Source organism: Apis cerana, linkage group LG9 (assembly GCF_029169275.1).
Source record: "Apis cerana isolate GH-2021 linkage group LG9, AcerK_1.0, whole genome shotgun sequence".
In the NCBI taxonomy this organism is placed as follows: domain Eukaryota; kingdom Metazoa; phylum Arthropoda; class Insecta; order Hymenoptera; family Apidae; genus Apis; species Apis cerana.
Genome location: NC_083860.1, coordinates 3,049,396 through 3,076,935, shown reverse-complemented (window position 1 = coordinate 3,076,935; position 27,540 = coordinate 3,049,396). Strand labels below are relative to the sequence as shown.

General features: G+C 29.4%; 2 protein-coding genes across 6 annotated transcripts in view; both read right to left on the bottom strand.

Moving 5' to 3' along the window:
* Positions 1-8,568, bottom strand: part of LOC107994049 (lachesin-like) — a 161,800-nt gene extending 153,232 nt beyond the window's left edge. Inside the window, exon 1 of one of the 3 annotated variants that reach the window (XM_062079095.1) lies at positions 7,960-8,568. In XM_062079095.1, coding sequence (XP_061935079.1) covers positions 7,960-8,032 — 73 coding nt within the window. In that variant the 5' untranslated portion in view covers positions 8,033-8,568. The remainder of the gene's footprint in view (positions 1-7,959) is intronic. The other 2 variants (XM_062079094.1, XM_062079096.1) reach the window with 2 other exon arrangements.
* Positions 8,569-16,938: 8,370 nt separating this feature from the next.
* Positions 16,939-27,540, bottom strand: part of LOC107995475 (protein RUFY3) — a 29,851-nt gene continuing 19,249 nt past the window's right edge. For all 3 annotated transcript variants that reach the window (XM_017053031.3, XM_017053014.3, XM_017053023.3), the window contains exon 12: positions 16,939-19,758. In XM_017053031.3, coding sequence (XP_016908520.1) covers positions 19,618-19,758 — 141 coding nt within the window. In that variant the 3' untranslated portion in view covers positions 16,939-19,617. The remainder of the gene's footprint in view (positions 19,759-27,540) is intronic.

The window sequence follows — 27,540 nt, the reverse complement described above, 5'->3', positions numbered from 1 at the left end:
GAGATGGTGGAGGATGATGGGGCATAGTGTCGAGGAGGAAAAGAAAAAGCGCAAGTGGTACAATTGACTCTCGCGAACGAACGTAATAAACCGATAAATCGAAACAAACCTTGATGGTTAACGATGAATTTGTCCACGTCAAGTATTAAATGCTTCGATATTATTGACATCGAGCTTTATCGTATACTTTAATCCTATTAATAAATATCAATACGTAAATTCGCGAGGATATCGTGATCATGTGTTCAAAAGAGATGATTTTATTCATAATTCAACGTAGAATGATAATTCATTAGTGTTAATAACAGGAAAACTGAAAAATTTCTCTCTTTCTCTGAAATGTTTTTCTTGTTTCAATTAAATTGTTACGCTTCGTCAGTTCAACCGTTAGTATCCTCTATTACTGTTAGATGGCCACGATCATGATCAATCACTATGATCGGCCCGTACGCCGATCCATAGTACCTGCTACGACCGAAGCAGCACTTCGATTCTCGTTAATATTATCAATTCTGTCTAGTATAACTATTAGATCGAGCGAGGGGATGTCGCTTTAACTCCATCTTATTAATGCATCTGAAGTGCAATGCTTTTAGAATTGTTAGAAAGCAAGAAGATTTACTCGGTTCTTGTATTTCCAATTTTTATTTCTGCGGTTTGTATTTAATTTAAAAATTGAAATTGACATTTTATAAGTAAGTAATAAGTTAAGATCTATAAAATTTTTATTGTAATAAATGTTGCATATAATATTATAAAAGTAATTTAAGTAATTATAAAAATAAATTTAATAATAATCAGTTAGTATATAATAGAATTAATTAAAAAATAAATAATTATATAAGATTTATCAAAATTTTAATTGTAATTTTTTATATTACTTGTAACCAAATTTCCTATATAATGAGATTGATGGTAAAATGAACTAATTAACTCTTATATTAATATCTCTGAAGATATTTTTAAAATTAAAATTAAAATTTGTTATCTTTATGTCAAATCCAATTTTCAAATTTATCTGAATTATTTAATACATTTATTATTAATTTGAATTACATTTTTCAATTCAAAACTTAAATGATAACAAAAATTTTGAGTATAAATATAAAAATTAAAAAATAGGAGAATAATTTATCCAACTCATCACTTTGAATTCCATTGTACGTTTTAATCCTTTGAGCTTACAAGCATTTCAAGTATTCAAAGGCAGTGGTCAACTAGAGTTCTACCATTGAATGACATTTTCAATGAACTCATTCTGTTCATTAACCTATACCGATGACAGGATGTCCGAGAATAAATTTTCTTGCTCCTTGAAATGTCAAGATCGTGCTTTCCGTATTTTAGCTAAATGAACTGATTAAAAGATGACGGGGCAATTTATCCAGCTCGTCACCCCTGGTAATTGCAAGCTGAAGGATAGTACACAGCTATGAGGTGCATCCATAAAGACGAGGAAGTCATCAGAGCTTCCTTCCACCACAACAAACTTGTTTGATGACCAATTGCTAGCCTCTCAGCTATATAGTGTGAATACTCCGTGCTATATATTAACGAAAATATGATCAAGATTAAAATTTCTTGTGATAAAAGAAATAAAGACTATGTCAGATGTACCTTAGCCAAATTGATAAACAAGAATGTGATCAAGAATAAAACTATTTTTAGTAATTACTATATTATTTATACTATTATAGTTAAAAAAAGAAAAGAATTAATATCCTGATATATTTGAATCAAATTAACTTATTAAAAGTTGATAGTGCAATTTATCTTGTTTGATTTGTTATTTTATGAAGTGAGAAATAGACACGTTAGCCTTTGATATATAAACGAAAATATGTTAAATGATCTACTAATTAATAGAATTACAAGAATAAATTCCATGTCTTTGTTTCATAATTTTAAAATTCAAAATCCTTGAGAAAGCTTATTAATGGTTATATATAAAATAAATAAAATTAGTCTCTAGACAGCATAAAAAATAGATTTATTGGCTTTATTGTCTAAACCATTTGCAAATACGATTTACTATCTCGATTCCTGACTATTCATTCTACTATTTCACTTTTTCACAGAAATAAATAATAAATATTTAATAGCGATTTGAAAGTTCGTGAATAATTCAAGTTTTTTCGTAATATACTTTATGAAAAATTGATTGTCAATTACTTTTTTTCTGAAAAAATTATCAAAGAATAAAATAAATATTAAACAATATATAAAATAAAATCTTCACTATGAACTCTATCTGACTTAAATCTTAAAATTATAATTAATAATTTAATTACTTTATGTTTTTTTTTATTTCTAAAAAATTAATTAATTTTCTAATATGTGAGTCAGTATATCCTATATAGAACAACATTAATCATGATAATGATTTCAACGAGTTATGGAGGCTATTTTGCGAGGTTACATGCAATTTTAATTCTACAGTATGCAAATTAATTTATTGTGCATTATTTTAAAGCATAATGTCATAAATTTTAAAATAATTATATATATATATATATATATATGCATATTATAGAATCAAAGAGAATATGTTTATTTTATGAGGATCTCCATAATTCAAAGAAAGCTGGTATTGATATAGAGATTCTTGTCAGAAAACAATACATGATTGAAACAATACATGAATATCATATATGTATGTATATATTTTCGTGGAATATGCCATTAGTACACGAATAGTATTCAAATCCCCCTCTTTACAATAGAATCCATTATAATAAACTGTTATTTAGATATACATCATCAAATATCATTCAATATCGCGAATTTCTTTAAGTATAATTTATTATTCGTTTTATATATATATATGTTTTCTTAATTTATTATTTAACTCTTTTATTATACATTTGAATATGATTGAAATGTTTTATTGATTAAATAGTTTATTTTTGAATATGTAGTCTCTCTTTATAAACTTTAAACTGTATATATTTCTTTTACATATTCTAGTATATATCATTTTTAATATCCTTATCGTACAAAATATCAGATTAAATAACATTACTTTATATTTATTATCATTACATGTATATTTCATTATAATTTTTGCCAATTTTGAAAAAAATGTAAACTTTGCCAAATAAGAGTATTCTAGATGATAGATTGATTTAGAAATTAATATATATATTGATCTCTTAATCCAATTCCTTCTGTATTGTACCCTGTTATGAGTGCCAAGTAAAAATATCGATATCTTTCAAAATTTCTGAGTCAGGGAACGACAACAAAATTTCTATACATTTATCATCTACAACAACCTACATTCAACGTGTACCAATTCATAATTTATCCCCACGGATATTCAAAAATCGATCATCAACGACCAAACGATTCGATGAATTCCGAATTCCAAGCATTTCGTTCAAAAAATTTAATCCAATGAAATCTTTTAGCACGAGGTCGTTCCAGTTTAACGGCATTGTTTATCCGAAGCATTCGAATTTCCTTAGATTGTCCGGTCGTTAAATGAAATACGAGGGACGAAAATGGAAAACGAGAGATAATTTAGAGAGCGTGGCACGATCGTTTCCACGATCGATGGAGGGGCTAAATTTACAACACGATCCAACGGCGTTGACGTAGCGAGCCACTGACGCGCATTTTATGCAACTATACACGAAGCAGTAAAACGGGGGTGGTGATTAAAGAGATCCAGCGTGGTGATAAGATTTCGATCGCCCTCTCTCCTGCTCTATCGCACGTGTCACGGCCGAGTCTTTCTTTTTCCTGGAAACCTCCTTACGTATTTAAGAGGGTGGCGGTTTGGATCCGATTTGGAAGACGAAGACGATTAGTTAATTTCTTGAACGATGAACAATGCGTGATTATAACGATAATTTGAAGAAATCGTGTGTGAATTATAGCGATATTTCTAAGAAGCTAAGAATTTTTTATTTTTAAAGATGAATAAATTATTTTGACATAGGTTTTTCAACATGATAACATTAAACGTGTCAAAAGTATTTATTTTGAATGAATATGATGGAAATAGTTAATGGGGGAAAAAATTGGAATGAAACGAAGAATTAAAATTTTTTGAATGAGAAGAAGAAGCGATCGTTTTTCGTAAATAACTAGTAGTAATTATTTTTATAAAAAAAAATTGGAATAGAATTTGAAATTTAAGGAATAAATAAAATTTCTATTATAATACATGTAAAAACAAAGTAATAACATTTCTTCAAATATGAGATTGGAAAATATATATATATCTATTAATTTTAGAGTGAAATTAGTTTATCAAAAATAAAATTTCTGTTACTAAAATAATAATGAATGGAAAGAATTATTTTTAGCTGAGAATTGATTGTTTTTTTTTATATATATATATATTTGCAACTATTTTAACATTCCCTTAAATAGAATATTCGATTCGTTTTTAAACGAATTCCTATTATCTATTTAAATATACTACGAATAAATTTTCACACAAAATCTATTTTATCACATATATTGCAAAATTTAATTCATTTCGCACTATTGCTTTATTATACATCATTTCCTTCTCAAAATTTTGTAATTTTTTTATTTTCTTATTTGCATCTGAATCAACATCGCGTCAAAATTATTCAAATTTGAAATAACATATACTGTGAACACACTAAGAAATTAAAATAACACAGAAACCTGATGTATAAGTAATAGTACTTCAGAATATCGATTTTGAGAAATGTGGATGATGTGTATGTTTCATTAAAACGAACAAGAACGCGATAGTAGATAATAATAATACAAAGATAATCTAACAAATGAAGGCAAATGTAAACGTGATATAATAGTTAAGGTTTATAATTAATTGAGTTTTTTGTGTATGTTTATCGTTTAAATTGATATGTATTTTATTATATATATACGTACAATAATATCATCTTATGAAACTTAGTAAAAAACATTCATCATTTTCATTCTATTAAAGGATCAATATTTTATCCCCATCTCAGTTTTATCAATTTTGAATTTTGACAATTGCAAAATTTCGAAAAATTTTTCATAATAATTCAGATGTATAAAAATTAAATTTCACGTGAAATATATATTTTTTTGGAATAAATCACGCAACAAGAATTCGATCAACAGTGAATCTATTGATCTTATCGAAAGTTTAAATTTATAAGTAAAAAAAAAGTTTATTTTCATCGTATCATATTATATTTTCAAAAAGAGCATCTTTAATTATTTTAATTATTTTTGAAAATGGATTTGTGGCATTAAATTGGAAAGTATAAACTGAAATGCTTTAAAACGTGAATGCCTGACCAGACGCATAAATATGGAATGATGCTAAACAAATTGACATGAAGTCTAGCAACTAACACTAAGATGTCGTTCTCTACGTGAATGGATGATTCGCAAACGTAACGAACTACACGCCAAAGATGAAGGGACCAGGATTAAATCCCATGTTTAATCATCTGCAGAAGTGAGAAGATAGAGAAATGCTCGCAAATACTGCAGGCAAGCCAAGAAATTGCATAGAAGAAGAAAACAGGAAATTTTGAAAGATAATTTCATTTCATAATGGCATGGTTCGATATAAATTATTTAATTTTGAATCAAACTTTCCACGAATGAAATTTTATTAATTTCTTTTGTTCTTTTACTAATTATAATTTTTCTAATGATTCTTAATAAATGTTACATTATCATTTACAAAAGTGATAAAAATTGTATTGTAGTAAAATTAAAAAATTTTTTATCGATTCCAATTGTTTTCTTAAAGATTCTTAATTCCTTAACTTTTTCTAAACTTGAATTATATTATCTGAAAATTGTTAAGTCGATATAATACGTTCTATTTTGTTATATTGATGATATTAATATCAATTAAAGTGTAAATTATTGCACTGATTTGATATAATATTTTTCATTAAAACTGAACTTTACGTTAAGCAACTGACTTGTAAATTGTTTATAAACGCGAATTCGTTTTGAAGGAAATAACATAAAAGAAAAAATTGTCAGAAATTTTTATTAATTTTTATTTAAAAGAAATATTTTAAAATCATGTTTGAGTAAAAGAAACTCAATTTTTGCAAAAAATGTCGAATTCAAAAATTCGTATTCAAATTTGACAAAATTTCAATTAAAATATTTAGTATTTTAAAACATTAGAAAAAAAATTGAAGTTCTATCATTTTCCATCACTTTCATTAAAACAAATAAATTAAATTATTTTTAAATCTTTACTGAATACATAATTTCTAATTTAACTTCAATAATAAACACCGTATAAAACTTCAAATGTGCAAAAATATTTCGAAACTTGAATAAATTCAAACATAGCAGAGAGTAATTAACAATAGCAAAATCTTTCACTCCTCTAACAGATAACAGTTATCAATTTCATCAGTATTTCATTCAATACTGTGGTGACAATAACAAATCAGAATTATAACCAATTAATTAAATCACAAAAACTTTCTCACAACTTCGAGAAGCCTTACAATTCCATCGCTAATTTAATAAACACGGTATATAATAACACTCTCGTTTATCACTAATTAACATTAATTAATTGGCAAAATATAATAATATTATATCACACGTATATTCTACAAGGCGTATAGCAATAACCAATATTTTGCTGTATCCTTCGTTTAGAGAAACCTTAACAGTTGCGCCTGTTACGCGGCAATCAGACCAGCAAACAGTCAGTTTACGATCGTTGTCACATTGAAATTGTTCGAAATACGTTCTCTTTGGAGAACGTGAAATGACTTGACACATATCTTTCCAAGAACTTTAACACATAAAACTGAAACTTTGCACAGTTGAATTTGACGTAAAACACTAAAACACTCTGATTCTGTCACGATTTATGAATCCCTTTTTACGATCTTCGAAATTTTAACGTGAATACAACCATATTGTATTAGATTCAATATGCAGATGCGTATATGTAAATCGACAGTTTTAAAGAAGCTTTTGTGATTTGGTATTACGCAATTTCGTAATTGTAAATTTTTGGCTCTTTCGAACGATAATATGTGACGTTAAATTTGGTATGAATAGATTATTATGTGTGAAAATATAATGTAAATAAATATTATAATAAAAATTAGAATTTGTGAGAAAAAGATCTTTGTATTTTTTATTAAATAAGTGAATCGTAAACTTTTAATTTGGAATTTTTTAAAGAAACGGTATCAATTAATTTTTTAAATGAAAAAAACTTTGAAAAAATTATGAAAAATTAAAAATCATTAATATCTTTAATAAATATTATCCATAAATAGTATATATATATATATATATTGATTACAATTGCATAAAAATCCACAATCTAATAATCCTATCACGTACGTGTTATTAAATCCTTATCTGCTAAACCATCGAATTACGTCTTCCAACAAAATTCATGGTCAAAAATTCACACTCGAAAGTCCCAATTTTAATAAAATTTCTGAAGAAACTACCAAATACACTCGACAAGTACAATCGAGGTATTATCAAACTACACGTAAACACTCGAAGATGTTTGTCAAGCATTCCTGATCTTTATCGAGCATCTTTGCCAAACTTCAGCAAAGAACTTGACTTCTGTAACCATTTCTTCCTTGATCCATAGACAAAAGCCTACATTTCTTCGCCTTCTCGTACAAACGTGCACGAAAGACGTTTATCTTCCGTAAATATATATACATATATATATATATACCAACATTTCTCGGGAACACTGGCAAACATAAACGAGCGTTTACGCTCATCCTAGTTGCACGTCTCCGTTAACCGCTTCGAGTGATTTGCAAACGTTCGTGAACCACTTGCGCTACTCAGCCTTATAAACGTCAGGCTAACGAGGTTAGAACGCGACGAAAGAAAATGGAAGAAGATAACCAAAAAAAAAAAAAAAAAGAAAAAAAATGTTTCGAGATACCGTTCTCACTGGGAATGATAACGACCGGATGCAGAGTATTTTAATTGGCCAAGTGATTGATTTACCTGAGAGCGGATCGTTCAACGCGGATGCCCATGTCGCGATGCAGAGAACCGTGATCGCGAGAACTGGGAGCATATTGTTACGTGGACGACGCGGCTACGTCAACTGACTGGTGTACGCCGGTCGACCATACGGCTTTGCCGCCAACGGAACGGCGCATGCGCAGAACCACCGACCCACCACTATGAAAATAACGCGAAAATATCTGTTTACAATCGGGGACCAGGCATGCCGACACGAGTGCCTCTTCAGAAATACTACAGCGGGTGAACAGAGGGCTCTCTATTTCTCTCGTTCTCTCGCCCGAGTCACTTTTCACGCTAATTACATTAATCTTAATTGCTTTAAGATTTCCCTCTCTATCTCATCGGCCCTTTCTGAAGTCTTAAAAGCTGGTTAATTGCATCGGTGACCCGGATCGAGAGTCACGGATTCTTCTTTCCGCGAGATCGAAACGCGAGAATTGAAATACTTTAATCGCGAGTGGTATAACTTCGCGTTTACGAGCATTTTATATATGATTTTCTAGATCAAAGGAATAAAATTTGATTTGATTTGGAGCCTTTTGTAAATGTCGAGCGATACAATTTTTCCACGAATCGAGAGATTTTTTTAATTAATTCAATTAATGTCAAAGAGGCAGGGAAATTTTGAAAAATTTGCTTACATTTTGATATAAAAATATATAAAGTGATATATTAAAAATAATAGAATAGTTGAAATATACCTTTATCGATTTTTATAATTTTTTTTATTAAACTTTTAAAAAATTATTAATTCTGTAATATTAAAATTATTTCTGTGAATGAAATAAATTTTAAAATACGTGATTACAACGATTTACTTTTCCTTAATTCTCATTTAATACTTTTATACGATAAAAATTCCAATTTTTTTACACAATTTTTAATATTATTGCTTCTTCTCACTTTTTCTTCCTTTTTTTTTATCATCGTTTATTTACTTTTTCAAAAACTATTCGACGAAAATATAAAGTTTTATTCAATTTCCCGTTTGCTTTATTCTTCCATGCATAGATAACGAGATATCCCTTCAATTTCTGCAGGATCAACCTTTTTGTCGTTTCGTAATAATTAATTATCAAGTTGAAAACTGCAATAGCCCGAATTCAACTTTCCAACACCATCTCTCTCACTTTTACCGGCAAAAGTTATTATAACAAGCTTTAAGAATTGCTCTCGCGCATTGATGAATATAAATTACATCGTGCATCGAGAAGTTTAATCAAACTACGAGAGAAGCTTTTCACGCGATCATTATTACGGTCGATCTCGAAGAATTTGAAACACCAAACGTGAGCACGAATAGTTTTGTCCAAGCCAAGTTTCCCAGCTTAATTCGTCAACTGGGTCATTTCATAATCGAAATTGTTTCGTCGACTCATCATCTTTTATCTCGTTATCTCGTTTCGTCTACGAGAAAATATAATAAAATTTGATTTTTTATTTTCGATATAATAACGATAATGCAGAAATATTTGGCTGTTTAGAGAGAGAATTTAATAATTAAATTCAATTTAGAAATTAAAGAATGAATAATGAAATCTCTCTTTAATTATATTCATGAAAATTTGATTTTATAAAGAGAAATCATCTTCATTCTATATATTATCTGAGTTATTTGACAACAAGTTTTTAATTTATGGAAGCATCATATTACACATCTAATACATCTTTAAATTTTGCAACTTTCAATGTAAAGAATTTTTGTATAGTAAATTTTGAAGTAAATTGAAAAGGCTGAAAATTATTATAATTGTAACGAATACTTTCAATTTTATATTTAATACTTTTATTTTTCTATTGATATGAAAAATTTCTGTTACATTGCAACAGATATTGTATTATTATTCGAAGTTGAGTATTTTTTTTTTTTTTATATGAAATGAAAGATTATATTTTTTTCAATAAGATAAAATGTGGAATTTATTCTTACAAACTCTTTAATCAGTAAAGATAACTTTACATTCACTAAGGAGTAAAAATTAACATTAGAGCTACCAAATCCATAATTATATGTACCTTTATTTATTTTCATTATTAATTATAATTACTTGTGTACGAAATATTATTTAAATATTTCTTAATGCTTAAATTATTATATATAATAATTATGAAAAATGAAAAAGATTCGTATTTATTAGAAATTTAAAAAGAAAATTTTTAATTTAGATTTTTAAAAAAGATGAATTTTTTGAGAATACTCAAACATAGCCACGATTAAGATTCACACTTTTATTACTTCGATTTTATATACATATGATAAAATCAATTTTATTTCCAATATTTTAATCAAAGAATCGCAATTTCGACTATTATCTTACTTTTAATTTCAAATTCAGTGCTTTAAGCTTGAATTAATATTCATTCAAACAATTTACTCGTATCGAATAATTTACAGCAAAATTACCGAAAAACAAGTTCAATGATTGCCCCCATTAGAAATATTGCAACGATTTTCATAATTGCTTTTCATAATACCTCCTACTAAAAACTCTCTTGAACATACAACTTCAATCGAAACCAAATTAGACCGATAAATTACATGTAACAACAATTGAACAACATATGAAAAACTGTAATATTCGAATTTCCAAAATCGGGCACAATCGAAACAGTTATCGATTATCAGTTTCCAAAAAAAGAAAAGAAAAATTCGTTTCAAATTTTTCGCGATGAATTACTCATTCTTCCAAATGGGACTATGCTCGAAGACGCGAATCCATTTTCCATAGAATCCTAGCGATCGTAAATCCATTTGTTTCTATAAACCCGAAATTCGTGAGAATTCAACAATAAAATACACGTAGCAGCTTGCCGTGGGCATTGTCACGGAAAAACGATTATTTTGTTTTCTCCGCGTTCCACATCACTTTTCGCGTTTCGATGCATCGCGAAATTTTTCCAATCCGAATTCTCTTTTTCCTTTTTTCCTTTTTCTCTCATCTTCCTTTCGTCACCTCTCCAATGTTATGCGTCATTGCTACACCCGTTGGGTCGTTAATGCGCGATTCGAGGATCGGGAGTAACAACAAACAAGTTGTGAATTTCAGTTTGCCAGAAAATGCAGATTTTACACGGGAGGTTGGCAACAACCTGGTTTGTAACCGTGCAGTTTGTAACCGAATTTACGCTGCCGCGCGGAAAATTCACTTACAATTAGCCTCGTTAGTGTTTTTAAAGGGGTAACGAGGTAAAAGTAAAAATTGCTTCACATCTATTGAAAGGGATCGCGTTTGATGGAGGGATTCTTCGAAAAGTTTTGTAACTCGCTTTGCATCTCGAAGAATAAACTCTCTCGAGAAGAGCTTTTTCGTGGGGAAGGAAAATAAAAAGTGTCAGAAAAGCGTCAAAACGCTAATAATTAACAAGTTTTATTACATATAACTATATGGAGAGGATTTCTTTTTTTTTGTCGTAGAAATGAATTGATAAGTTTAATTAATAATACTACGAAAACGTTGAAATACCAAAGTAACCAAGCTGTTTTGATAAGCAAGCAGGAATAATTAGAATACTGTTGTGTACGTATGTAATTAATCCACTGTGTTTTAATCCATTTTTAATATATGATATTTAATATACACAATTGTTGATATTATTTAATATTATATAATATATTTAATATACACATTTTTAATATATGATATTTAATATACACAATTGTTGAGGCACACGATTATACTTATATACTGAAATATAATATTTAAACGAAATGTACGTATTGAAATATAAATGTTTTATTATAATTATATATGTACAACAAAGGTACATGGACTATAATTAATGCGACTTCGAAACTATCTCACGGATATAACACCGTGTATATATCCCCTATTACAATGCATGCATTATTAAAAATAAATCTTTGTTTCGGAAGAATAAATATGAAAGAATGGAAGTTCTGCAGGTGTTGCGTCGATCTGTATATCACATACAGGCAAATAATTCGTTCCATGTTGTGTTAAACTAATTAGAATTTAGAGTTAACACGAATCAATTTCGAATAATTGATCACAAGAAAAAAAGAACCAGTTCCAAAAAAAAGTTGTTTCGAGTTTTATCGAAATAATAAATCAGTTTGATCCTTTTAAATGGAACGTCTAAATGTTTCTCGTTGAATAATTTGAATAGAGCATGAAATTTTTAAGAAGGTATCGATAAAGACATGTTGCACGTTAATGTGATTAAAGTGACGAACGTGTAGGTGTATCAGATCGATCTTGGTAAATAATTCTGATCGTATTATATCGTCAACCGTTCGATCTAGTGTTGATTTTTAAACGTTCATAATAATAATATAGTTCGCGTGATAATTTAGTCTCTCCACGAATGCCATACAACGAGTATGCTAGATGAAATCGCGCTTCTGGCCAGATGCTATTACGTTCGATTGCTCTCGCTTATTACAGGCATATGGTTTCCTTTTAAATAGAAAAATGCCGTAAATATTTTTTGACTTGTAACCTGTTTTCGAAACCACGATTCCACGTGCCAATTCAGTATTTTTAATTATTTTATCGTGGCACACATTCTAAAATTCTATATATAGGATCTAAATATTTCAAAATGAGGATTCGTTTTATTTGAAGAAGATTTCAATCTCATATGCTTCTTTTAATGAGTCAAGATGTTTAAACATTTCAGAATTCATTTCATTCATTGCAAAAAGTATCTTTGGATTGAAGAATATTTGAATGTTTATATATGAAGAATTATTTGATGTAAGGATCGCATTTATTTGAGTTAAAAAGTTATTTTTGTTTAAATAAGGAACAATTGCAGACTACGTGTAAAAAATATTTATTTTTCTAACTGGAAATGCATATGGAACTACTTCTGCATACAAATATTAAAGTAATACATGCACGAATCTTTCATATTTTCAAATAAATTTTTCTTAATTCTAAGAGCTTTGTCTTTTATTATTATTATTAACATGATATATTCAATATTTTTAAAAAATGTACGTACAAAATTTGTTAATTTAATATCTATTTAAGAGAAAGTTTAAAAAGTTATAATCAAAACTTCATTCAATATTATTTTAATCTTGATAAGAGTTAAATCATTCGTAATCATATTCGCTTATTTTTAACATTTTAAATTTATTCGACATATCAGCAAGAAAACATATTTGTTTACAAGAATTACATATTTTTTTCCACTTGAAGATTCATCAAACATACTCGACTTATACTTGACTAATTTTTGCATCAATCATTTAAAGATATTCAAATCGAACTAAAAATAAATAAATAAATCGCGAAAGAAAAAAAATTTATTTTATTTATTTCCTGCGTACAGTGCATCATCATATCCAAAAATATTTCTCTTGTCCATGATTTATAAACAAAGTTTATTTATTATAATTCACAGAGTATGTCTATGATTTATACTTAAACACAATTCGCATACATTTCTTATAATATTTATAAACACACTCTCGTGAAATAATAACGTGAATTTTAAACATTTCGCGTGTCAGTCGTGCAGATGTATAAGGTATTGCATCCATGATCTAGGCACAGTGTTCCACGAGTTGCCAAACACGCCATACTATCGTTAATGTTGTTATACATTATTTTATTTGCATGATCTTACGTACACCGACTCCTCATTCCGGACACGGATAGACCATAAAATCGTAATCCATTCCCTCCCATTGATTTGCAAGCAATATTCGAATAGCACGAATTGGAAAAAATGAATGTATATCGCGGTCACGGTATTCTAGACTCCTTAATTCGTTTACAGAGAACTCGTGGTGCGAAAAATCTCTGCTTTTGGCATTCTTCCGGATAAATGATATATCATATTCTCGAAATGCTTTAATTTTGCATTTATATAAAAAAAAATAAACTACGTTATTTCAACATACACCACATGAGAATTCATTTTCAACGTAATTTCTGTTTCGCCTAAGTTTCATTTTATCAAATAATATTCAACAACGCTCACTCTTTATCATGTTTCCCTTAAAACAATTCTTCCCTTTCTCGTGCCATTTTCGTTTTCAATGAAAAAAGAAATACTCATACTCGAATATTAATTTTAAAAAGCGCCGGTCCAAAACTTGGTTAGTCGAACTTCGAATCTCTAACGATCCTCTTCCCGAAAACAACGAGGTTGCGATCCGAGTTTAACAAGATTGTGTCGCGTGCACATTGGTGCAAGGCACGTGGCGCGGTACGAAGGAACGTGTGCTGCCGCGGTTCCTCGAGACGGTGGTAGGTGTAGTAGGTGATCGACGCCAAAAGCTGCGAGGATCGATTTCAATTTAGCGGCCGTTTAAGCGTGCACGCTCGTGGCTAACGAGCTTTCGAAAGTCGTAGATAGCCGACAAGTTGGCCTACACGGAACCACCCCTCGGAACTTACCGCAGCAAGCGCACGTGTAACACGACACCGATAACTCCCTCCACCCCCTCGCGTATCTCTGCGGATAGGTGGATCGGTATACAGGGTGTGGGAATTGTGGGAAGGGAATAGCATTGAAGGAGATTTTCGAAGATTGAGGAGAAGTGTGTTTTAGTTTTAGTCGAAAGATTATGTAATTTCTTCTTTCTTTCTTGATATTTTAAGACATCTATGTAAATAACTTGTATGTAAAATTAGAGAATATATTATACATTTTGTTTTTATTTGAATATATTACATCTTAGTTGTAGATATTATGAAAAAGTATTTCATTGTCGTATATTATAAATTGCAAAAGATTCTTAAAATAGAATATGATATACTTATATCTTATTTGTCGGATTAATGACCGAGATATACTACTTGTTCCTTTACTCGTGTAATTAACCTACATGTATAATCGCGTCATACTTATCTCAATCAAACGACCATTAAATTAGTCCAGCAAAAATTTACCTAAACATATAGAAGGAAAATTTACAAAAAGATTTTATAAATTCTAAACAGTTGCGTTTTAATTGAAAGATATTCCACATGAGAAGAAAGAATGTCCACTTTCTCCTTGAAGAATCAATGCCAAGCGTTGTCCTCTTGAAAATCAATTAACCACAATTAACACGTATGAACTTCGCTTCCTAAACAATGAGACAACGTAAGACACCCTGTATAAATAACGTCACATCTCGTGCACGATCCCTCGAAGGAGGGCGCTGTTGGCGCGACGGAAAGGAATAAGTGCACCGATGGAAGGTGGCCAGGTTTACTGCTTTACTGCTTTTCGAGTGGCGAGTCGATTGTACACCCCCCGCGAAGATTAGAGAGAAGCGTTATGCGGCTGAGGAACAGATTTACGTTCGGCAGGTAGATTGCACATTACGGTCGACATTTTCTACGGGCACGGTTTCCTCGAACCTCGTCCCCTTCCACGGGCACTCCTCTCGAACGAATTTCGAGATTTCTTCTTTAATATCGTTGAATGAGATATTACTGCGATTGGTGCACTCTCTTAAATTTTCCCGCATTTCTATTCTATCTGCTTGGATGACGGTCGTGTTCTTCGTACGTATCATTGTTGTGCGCAGAATTCGTTCGGATCAGAGATGGGGTTGGGGAAATTTGAAAGGGGGATTTTTAATGAATTAAAATTGAAATTTATACATGTTTGTATAAATAATATATTTTTAGTTAAATTATATGATTATTCTGAGATTCGAAATCAAGATTATATAACGAATTTATATAACGAATAGATTTAGATCTAACGAAAAATCTATAAGCAATTTTAATTAAAAAAATTCTCATGTTCCTTTAAAACGTTTATCTTTTCAACAATTTTTCATTCCCACGAATAAAAATCTGATTTAATTTAACCTTATCTTTATTATTGTAATGATACAATGATAGGAAAAAGTAATAATATTTTAACGATATCGACACCAAATCAAATGGGATGTACGAACGAGTAAAAAGTCCATAAATAATTCTAAATCGGGAAAGAAAGGGAGGAAAAGTTTCTAATATAACCTGACATCCGACTCGACCTATTCCTTTCACACTATTGCAACGTGCCTTTCGTTCCGGGCAAACGTTCAATCATAGGAATCGTACCGTATACCATTGTCTTCGCTTCAAAAAGCTCGTTGCGATACCTGGAGAACAATGATTCTTGGCCAGCCTTCACGCAATATCTGACGCACAAAGGGGATTGTGTGTGTTGACCGGGGAAGAATCGATTATATCGAGCAAATTTACTACCTACTCGTTGGTAAAGTATCTCGCATTTATCAAATTAGTTTGTCGTAGTTTGATTATTAAGGGAGATACTTATTAAGGTAGTTATTAATGGATATTATACGTGAAAATATGAACTTATTTTATAAATAATATTTTTTATTCCATTTTAAAAAATTCTTCTTTTCAACTAAGAAGTTAAAAGTGTTTGTGATCTGTATTTTTAAATATTTGAATTTAAAAAGATTGAAAGTTAGAGGGAACATGGTGATTCTTAACATTTGATTAGAAAAATATGGTGAATGTGATATATTTATGAATATTAGTTCTATAATTCATTCATAATTCAAAGATTTGATCCTTTTTTTTCTGAGATTCGAGTTATTCAGAATAAATGTAATGTAAAGAAATATAAAACGAAACAATTTTGATTATCTCTTTTCAAAATGATTAAATATGAAACAAAAAAATATATTTTGTAAATAAGAATAGAACTGTTACTTAATTTTATACAATTTTAATTATTAATCTAATATAATTGTTACAACAACTACGAATTAATGAAAAAATAAATTTTTAAAGAAAAATTTAATACGATTTTTAATATGTTAACTTTTCTTCATAATAATTTTATTTAAAAATTCACATAATTCAAAGCTCATGATCTACGTCACGTTTATTAGCACGTTTCTAATTTAAACACAAATTTTCATTCACGATTTGTGATTTCTTTTTCAAGTCTGAAATATCATCGATCTGTACTACTGAAGAATCTGCACATGAATACACAGGGAAGTAAATGACAAGATGAAAAATATAAAACCAGCCTTTTATTCGCATAAAATATTTCCACGACGCTACAGAACATTTGAAAAATATCATTGTACAGGCACACATTTCGAAATTCTTTCACAACTCCAATCCAAGGGCGGATACTCGTATAATAATCTGAATATAAAATACTCGTTATATTAACATTTGTCAAAGCGTCTCTCGATAACAGTCCACCGCGAAAAAGGAACTAACGAACATCTAAAATTCGAGAAACGGAAAAACGTATATAGCAACGTATATATTACATTATTTGTATATTGCTTACATACGATTAACAGCGAAAATTCGATGATTGAAATTTTTTTCTCGTTCGTGCTTTCAGAACGGAAAGGAATGAAGATTACTTTCAGTGGAGCGGATGTGAAAAGTATTTGCACTTTTATTTATTCATTGATAAAACATTTCTTTTTTGGAATTCACAATCGAACTTGTTGTCCTTTGTGCCAGAATTAATTAAGTTTTTAATAAAAAAATGTCTTTATTAATCATTGGATAGTCAACATTGACAAGGAGATATCGCAAACGGTCCAGCTTTTCGGTAAAATTTTGTAGGCTTGAAGAACAAGTAAAAATTGTAAGAAGGAATGAAAAAATTCTTTTAACGAAAATTGTATAATACATGATTTTAAAAATTTTAAAAATTTGGAAATTTGAAAGACGATTTCAATTAAAAGAAATTCATACTTGGATACTTTTAAATGTTTTTCAAATTTACAAAATTTTATCCAAATTGAAGTTGGACTGAATCATACATATTTTTTAATTCTTTTTCTTTATAAATATTTCTTTTATTTTTTTTCTTTATAAATATTTTGCTATAATATAAGTTTTGTTAACAATTCATATAATGATATAATAAAATACAATTTTAATACGGAAACGATCAGATAATTAAAAAATTTCTGTTGTTTCTTTATGATAGAAAGTAAATATAGTAAAATATAAAAAAAAAATATTTTTAACAATACACACAAAATACCTTCTTCTCAGTGGTATCATTATAATACTTTTATAAAAATCACTATTTTTGAAAGATGAAATAAAATCTTCAATGTTCTACAACTTTGCTCATTGCTAAAATATTAATAATTCATATGAACTGTATATTCATTATTTTTATTTATCTTTATATTATTTTAATATTTTATTAATTAATACAAAAAAAATAATTTTATTTTATTTTCAATTACTCATAGAATATTTTTCTATCATAAAAAATCACAGATAAAACTTTTTTAATTAGCTAATTCTGAACTCTATAGAATAAGACACTTAAGATTGAAATTTGAAATATCAAAAATTTTGATTGCATAAAAATGTTTCAGACAAGAGTTAAATTTTTATAAATAAACATTCGATAGAAGACATTTCAAAGTCAAATTTTTTTCTAAATAAAATTTTACATTTTTCAATACATGAATCAATTCAGTTCATCATTCTTCATAAAATGAAATACTAAATTTAATTTAAATCGAAAAACTATTGCTTTGAAAAGTATTTCAATTCTCGGATTCGATGATTGGGTGAAAAGTGACACATATCAAAAGAATTCAAACTTATTTAATTTTCGATTATCAAATCGTCAAAAATAATGCATTAATTAAAATATTGAAAAATACAGCTCACGTAACTATTTAAAATATACATATTTCTTTTTCTTACACGTTATTTCTTTGCAGAATAATAATGGTAAAACGATAACAGAAAACTATTATTTGACGTTTCTCTCGATATCCTAGCACAACGAGCAGGACATCCATCATGTTGATACCACGTATTCATACATACTATATATTTAATACTTTTTTTCAGTAAATCTGATAACACTTTTTGTCAAGTATTTTTCTTGCTTTTAACATTCCATTTATAAAATATAATCTTCACTTTTCCACGAAATATAACGAAATTAATTCATGCATTAAAAAATTTATATTTATAATTAAAATAACATATATAATATTTATAACAATACGATAAAAGCGAATATTATAATTCTACTTTTAAAAAACAACTCCGACCTTCAAATGTCCCCTACTTACAAAAATTCTAATCTTAATATAATAATAATAATAATAATAATAATAATAATAATAATAATAACAACAATTTTCTCAATACGATCACTTTCCAAAACGTTTCCTTTCGTCCCAATCACATTCTCCCTTATACGTCAAGATACACACTGCAGTCACGAAAAAACAGGCCACCCAACCGAATATACCCAAAATTACCTCGTCAAAATATAAAATGCAAACACTTTTTCCATCTCGACGGAAAGTCTGGAGGCTTTCGTCGCGCGACAAAATGGCGGCCGGCCATCCCTCTCGTCGTCTTTATATTTCCCGAATCTTTTACAAAACGTCGCACGATGATATTGCGATGAAAGGAATTGGACTCGAGGCGATGCAGGTTCGCCGGTCGACACCTTTTCGAACAACAAACCTCGTGCGCCGAATCGAAAATGAGCGGCGTCGAAGAAGGAAGCGATCTTCGAGGACAGCGGAAACATCTTACGTGTTTACGTGTGTATGCGTGTGTGAGAGAGAGAGAAAGAGAGAGTATATGCGCAGGATAGATTCTTTCTTCCATTGTTTGCCCGTTCTCGTTCTCGGGTAAATCGGCCACGTCGAGCCGATGGACAACCGGTCATGGGACGTTAGCGTGCACACGTGTAACGACCGACCAGGAACACGTAACACTCGTCGCACACGCGTACAGGTTTCGATGAATTCGGCAGGGACGTGGTGTTGTCGCTGCAAGCGTTGCAGAAGATCTTGCCGCAGTTTCTACAATGGTGCTGGAACACAGAAGTGATTGATGTGGTAATTAAAATAAAGAAAAGTTGTTGGATGTCGTCTCTGATGTGGGTGAGGGAATGTGGAGGAAGAGAGGTTTTTTTTTATGTTTCTCTATTTCGATATCATCTTTCGTTATCTCTTTGATATGTTTAGCATACAGTGATTATGTTTGTCTTTGTGGTTCATTATTCGTTTGAAAGTTAAACATTTTGACTCGATGATTATTATATATTGTATTGGAAAAAATATACGTTTTGTTTAAGTCAAAGTTGTCATTTTATAAAAAGTATTTATTTTATTTCAGAGAAATTCATTTTACTTTTGACTCTCTCAATTCTTATGTCAATTCTTTAAAAATTAAATTTAAAGAATAATAGGTTATAATTTAAAATAATTTAAATTGTAAATTAATATTAATTGTAAAAAATATTCAGTATAAAAATCACTTGAAATTAAAATATTATTAATATTAAAAATTTTCATTTTGATACCATTTCATTTTTCCATCCGGATTTAAATTTGAAAATTAATCTCGTAAAAGTATTAATTAATTAAAACGTATCGTAAGATTAAAGGAGAATATAAATATTCTGTCGAATAGTATATTTAGATTGTGCATAAAGATAAAAGTAAAAAAAAGAAAAATCTAGGAAATTTCTCCAATCAATACCAATCCTCCAATTGTACATAATTATTAAAGTAAAGAAGGAAAAGAAAAAGAACATGCAAAAGTAATTGAAAATCAGATTCATGCATTAATTGCTTAATACAATAATGCTTCAAATTACGTATAATTTGTTTGTTCCAATTAATGCACGGTATGTACCACTGCTTCCAGTTTATCATCGAATTTCTCATTAAGATAAATTCGTTAATTCGTTTGCTAAGAAATAAAAAAAATCTCGATTCTTCCAAAACACTGCTCTGATAAATCATATTATTTTTTTTAACATTAATATCTTTTATTAGAATTTAATACTTTTCGGGTATGTTTCATTATAATGTTTCATTTTGTTTTAGAAAGATTATTAGAATTAAAAAGTAATTTTTTTTACTTTATATCCTTGATAAAAAGATATGGGAAAAAATATAATTTTATGAAATCAATGTTTCAAAAAACAAAGATTATTTCAAAATGAAAATAAAAATAAAGGATTAAAAACGAATCATGTATTGTTACATGAAATCATATTAAGCAATCATCCATCTTTATCATTTATCATCATCGACATCTCATATCTCATGCCTTGTAATTTGATTGTTAGTTATAAAATAGCTAAAAAATAAATAAAATGTTTTTCCAATAAAACTTCTTCAATGAAATTTGCAGATCTCAAATTTTAATACATTATCATTTTCTTTACAAAAATATCGCGAAAAATATGTTTTCATTAAAATAATTTATAAATTGTCCTATCTTTAAAAAGTTTCTTTCAAAAAAATTAAAATAAGCAAAAAATTATAATTGAAAAATTAAAAAATCATTTTTTTCTATTTCTAAGAGAAAAGATTCTAGTATCTTCAATTTTTATTAAATAGATTTACAATTTTCTATAACAAAATATTCGTTGTAAATATTTAATAAAACCATAAAATTGTATATCTCATAATTGATAACAATTGCTGATTTCCTTTATTAAACGAATCCTTCATTTTTGTTTTATTCGCTAAATATAATTTATACGTATAAGAAAAAATGAAATCAAAATGAAATCAATTAATTTTCATTTATATAATAAATTTCTCCTGCAAACGTTATTACATATAAATACATATATTTATATTAAAAAGAAAAGAAAATGAAACAAATTTTAATCCCATCACTCGAGCTGTATAACAACACGTCCATTTCGTAAAGCAATAATCAGAGTTAATGGCAACATCACAAGAACTTGTGTTCAAATCGAAAATGTCGAAACACCATGGAAATAAAATTACGCCATTTAATCACATTTTTGCCGCTCATTGCGTCCCTACGATCAAATACATTTTCGTAAATATATTAACCGAATGAAATGTCATTGTGCGCCTAATGGACGCGTATGATAATCCAAATCGAAACTCCATCAAATCAAAATGACTTTAATCGCGTTCCGAAATTTCGAATATTCCTTCAAAAATGGCTAACGATAACGAATAAAATAAATCATTTCTTGTTAATCCAAAATTTCGAAGAAGTTTCAAAGATGTCGTCTCGAAATTTCAAAATCAATATTCAAGAAATACAATAATAATAATACAATAATAACAATAATAAAAGAAGAAAAGAGTAGAAAAATTGTTCGTTTCTTTCGTATGTAACCAAAATGAAAGCAAAACGTATCCACGATTCTCCCATCCAGTTCCTTAGATCGGCGACAATGTACACGAGTATGCTGGAAATTTTTTAACGCGTCGAGGCAAAAGTGGCGCGGCAATACGGCTCGTGGTTGCGGATTACGTTCGCAAAAGTCGAAAAAAGTTTACGAGGTTGCACCTGAAGCTGGCACACGGACAACAGAGCTTTTTTCGCCTGGCGACTCTATTGTCCCTCCGTCAATTTCAGGGAAGAGAACGTTTAATCTTGTAAAATATCCCTTTATTCTTCCTGTTACATTGTGTTGGGAGTGTTGGAGAATGTTAAGGACAGGTGAGAAAATTGTAGAAAATCTTATTTTGTTATTCGTTGCCTATTTTTTATGATTATTATTATTATTATTATTGTGTGTATGTGTGTGTGAGTGTATAAAGTCGAAGAATATAACTTTGGGTATGAGAATTGTGGAGAATCGTATTTTTAGAATTGAGAAATGTTGGAATAAAATAAATAATGAGAGGAGAGTATTAATGTACAATTTAATGTTATTGTAATTATGTTATTTAGGACAGAATAGAGTTGATCGAGGTCGAAATTAATTGTTATTTACGTAATTATTCAAGTGAAATTTATTCAGTTAAATTTTTCAACATTATTTTATTTTTAATAATATTATTCGGCAATAATTATTGAAAAATTTTTTGTTTATAGATAGAAGTTTCTTATGCATTTTTCTAAGTATAATTTTTATTTTCCAAATTCACTTTTTAAATCCGATATATGATACATTTTATTAATCATTATTATATTAATATAATTGCAAAGTTTTTATTTCTTCCTTCCTCTCTCTTTCTCTCACAGTGAATGATTACCATATGATAATGACAATTATTAATATTACCAAGGATATTATATTAATTATGTTCAATTTTGTATTATTTAATAATCATTATTATTGAAATTATCGTTCATATTCGCACATTTCTGAGAATAATTAATTACATTTCTGCATTTTGACTCTTGATTGTAACTTTGTTAAATAATAACGGGGAAATTTTAAATGGAAAACGATATTTAAAATAGGAAAAGTATTGCTAAAGTACGTGAGATATAAATTATTCGTTGAATATAGATATTAATTTATAAAAAAAAAAGAGCAAAATTTGTTTCAAAAATTAAATTAAAATAAAATAATAAAATAATGTCGAAGCTATATCGAATTTAACATCGAATATTTTTCTTCGTTTAAAATACATTAAGTAGTAAGCAAAATATTTTTAAAACATTTTGAAACATTGCAATATTCGTATAAAAATTACTTTCTTAATTTATAGTATTCTATATCGCATATTATTTTTTCATAAAAATTTCTTATTATAAATAATTTCAAAGCGTATTCAAATTTATTCAACAAATTTTCAAACTTTATATCTATCTATAAAAGCAAACATTTTTCTACATCTAATAAAATTTAAAAACCTAGGAATCGTAGGATTATACGAATTATATATAATAACCATTCAGAACGAAATAAATATAAAAATTCCCTTTAAGGATTAATTAACATCCAATCTTAATAATCCAAAAATAATCATGTTAATACCTCCGTGTCTTACACATCTCATAAAATACATCAAAAGAACGGTAATAACTCGGCCGAGGAATAATGAACGTCGCTTCGTCAATTTCATTTCCAAGCGGGAGAGCGAACATCGTCTCGAAGTTATAACCACGCTCATCGTGGAATAAGAAACACACGAGGATTTAAACGGGGGGATGGGCGAGGGTGGAACGCGACGAGGAGGGAAGTTTATGGCCCCTATATACGTACATCCTCGATCCAAAGGTATGCCACTCCTTCCACTATCCGGTTTCTCCATTACCCCTTGCCTCTTTATTTTCGAGCCATTACCAACGGTCTATTATAATAATGCGGAATTCGTCGGCCGAAGGGGAGGGTGGCGCGACCACCACTCTAAATTTTACATCTAAATTGAATCCGGCCGAGGCGAAATGGCGGCTCGGCTCGTTCGTTCGAGCGTTTCGGTTCGAGTTCGGGGTATTATCGAGGCGAGAGGTGGCAAGAGGTCGAATAATATCATCTCGATAACCGATTTCCACGCCGGGTTAATTATTGAACCGTCCCTATCAATCGTGACTTACGAGGGGGGAGGGGAGGGGGAGGTGGAGGGGGGACGTTCAGCTTGGACCACGACGTTGCAACCGATTCATCTGATTTGAGCCTTGATAGATGATAGAGACTTATAGGAACGCTTTTACAACAGGAATAAATCGGTTTGCAGATATAGAATTGTGGAAGATATAATGATCGAGATGTACGTGACGTATTTATAACGTGTGAAGTTGTTGGAGGTTGAAACCTTGCTCGAAAGGATTTATTAGTGTCGAATTAATAAATAGTCAAGTAGGGTTATAAATAGGATATTAACATTTTAGATAAATTTTGCAATTAAAATCTTGCAATCGCATAACGTCGGCACAAGAGATTTGAATAAATTGCGCGCGGATATTTTTTTTCTTTTTTTCACTTATGACTATTTAAGTACGCATAAATCACAAAACACGCACTATATGTGAAAATTTATGGCGAAATATGACACGAAATGTTCTTTTTTAAAAGTTGAAAAGTTAATCTGGATATTGGATGTTCATTATTTGAAGAAACAAAATTATTTGCAATTTTCATTAAACAAATAGCGTTGAATTAATAATCGAATCAATTCGTATCGTTATTGGTATAGTTAACCTAGAAAATTTACTCTTAAACGTTCAATTTTATTTAATAATCCATATTTATTCTTTCGTTATTTTTACCACGATATCGTTAATAATAGTTATTTATAACTATTGAGTTAAAATGTGAGAATAACGAACAGGATTAAATGGCTTGAAATTAAATGTCCTAACCTATTCTCAACACTGCTTTCCAACCAGCTGAACGTTGATATTAACATGTAACGACCTGATGATATTCCGAGATTAGTAACCCCCATAGCTCAATTTAAAACTTGTTATACAGGATAGAAATAAAAGTCGTAAAAGATTCAATCTCGAAATAATTAGTTGTTAAACCAGCTACTTAAATGTTAAAAGGAAAAAAAAAAGAAATAGATAACTAGATGTATGTTGTAAGAAGAAATTTTAAAATATTCGCCTCAATAAAAATAAATTGAAAAGATGATATTTCAACCCGCTTTAAAACGTGAACAATGATTAAATATAATATAACGAGTAGTGCAAGAGATCTGAAAACGTTTTCTCTTTTTCACTCGTTTAAATACATAAATTGCCGAGAACAATTTTCCACGATTTTTTAAAGAAAAAAGTAAGAGTAAGGGAGAAAATAAGAAGAGTAAAAAGATCTCGTATCTCGTCCTACTTTGATAAATGCACGAATAGAGATCTGAAATTATTTTTTTTTTTTTTTAGCTTTGAATAAATATGAACTGCTCGTGTGAGTAAACGGTTTTTAAGGAGAAAATATATAGTAGCGGTTATCGTTTCTCGAACACGAGAAGTCAGAGATAATGTTTGCGCGAACGAAATGATTAGGCGAGGACTCGTGAGAATACTATGCGGGTGCCGAGTCCCAGTAGTCGCAAGTGTAGAGGGATCACCGCAATTCCAATAGCGAGACGTCCCGGCTGATTATGAGCGCTGTGAGTATTTGCTTCTAATATTTAGAACATACGTGGTTACTACACACAGTGATAATGCAATTCTACAATCGATAAATTTCATTGGGCTAGAAATTCAACTTGATGGCTGTCCTAATTAATAAATAAGAGATTTTGGATTATAAATTGTTTTTTTTTTTTACAATGTCGAATAAAATTTGGAGTTCCAATTTTATAAAACAATACATTGCTAATAATTATTATTATTATTATACAGAAATAAGAAACAGAAATAAAGAGATATGCCAATTAATAATTAACTTATTAACTTTCTATATTCTATCACTTTTCAAAATATCTCAAATTCAATGAATTGTTCTTTTTAAAATTAACCAATTCGCAAAGTCTTCCACGATTTCAAAATATTTTCCGTACTTTATTTTTTTTTATACGCATAAAGCAGAAATAGAAAGATTTTCGATTTTAATTTTTGATTTATTCAATCTAATGCAGGTTAAATATATTCGTGGTATTATAAATTGAATCAACACGGTGTCACTGTATAATATTAAAACGGAGGAACAGGATGAATCAAAATGGCAACACGAAATGGTGAAAACAATCCTCTCCCACTCTCTCCAGTTATTTCAACTTCCCACCGCGAAAGCTATTCCAGCCATTTTCCGCGCGATCGCGTGAACGAACAAAACGATTTTTTCACATGGAGGATCGTTAACCTAATTGAAGGTATCTTATTGCTTGCAGCCATTTCCAGGTTCGAAACGGAAATATTCGTGCATCGAGAAACAGGGAACGAGCATTCGTTACGAAGTTTATGGTAAATCTTAATAATCATCCTGGCGCCGGTATAGTTGCTTGTGTGTGTGTGTGTTTTATTCCCAGATTCGAGAAAGAAAAGTTTATTTCGCGTTATTGTCCGTGTAATTATCCGCAGCGATGTTTTCCGTGTTTCTTAGATTAGCAACATTTCGAAACTGTTGAGAAAAGAAGAAAAAAGAAAAATACGGAAACTTTAAAGGATTAATTTCACCCTCTCAGAAATGAAATTCACCTCGTCGTTTTCCTTTAAGAAAAGGAATTCGCGTGATATATTGAGCAATTAAGAGAAAATTAGGTTAAGAAAATCATAAACGTAACATGTCGCATTCGTGTTTTCCAATTTTTCCAATTTTCTTATATCGTATTTTAAAGTTATATTTATAGAATGAAAAGCTTTGGATCTTTTAAGAGCTCGTTTCATTCTTTTTAAACGATACCACAGTGAGAAAAGAAATTTGCATGATTTACTGCGTCTATGGGTAAAACTTGATTAAGAAAATCGTGCAATTTCTGTATCCATTCGCGTTAAAAAAAGAAAAGAAAAGGAAGAGATATCGTTACCATTTTGTTACGATACGTAAGACGTTCAATGTGTTTCACTTATTAACATCTGTGTACGGATCGATATCGGCGATTATGCAACGTTATGACGCCATTTTGGTATCGAAACGATGCTGGCTTCTTATTCCAATTTACAATTTATGCGTTATAACATTTCGTTGCTGCAACATATGCATGCATCGACGATGGTTATTTCCCAGTCGATTATCAGTAGGGATTACACGATGAAATTTTCTCTATAAAGATCGTGAAACGCGTGAAAAAGTTAAAACTTTGCGAAATGTTTAAAAAAGATTAATAATAAATTTCTAATCACGAAAGTTTTCTTATAAGAAAAAGAATATTTCATTTTTTGGTATTAATATTTGATGAAAATGATGATTAAAAATAATTAAATATTTTTACTTGAGATTTTTTGTTAATAAATAAAAGAATATTTGAGTTTT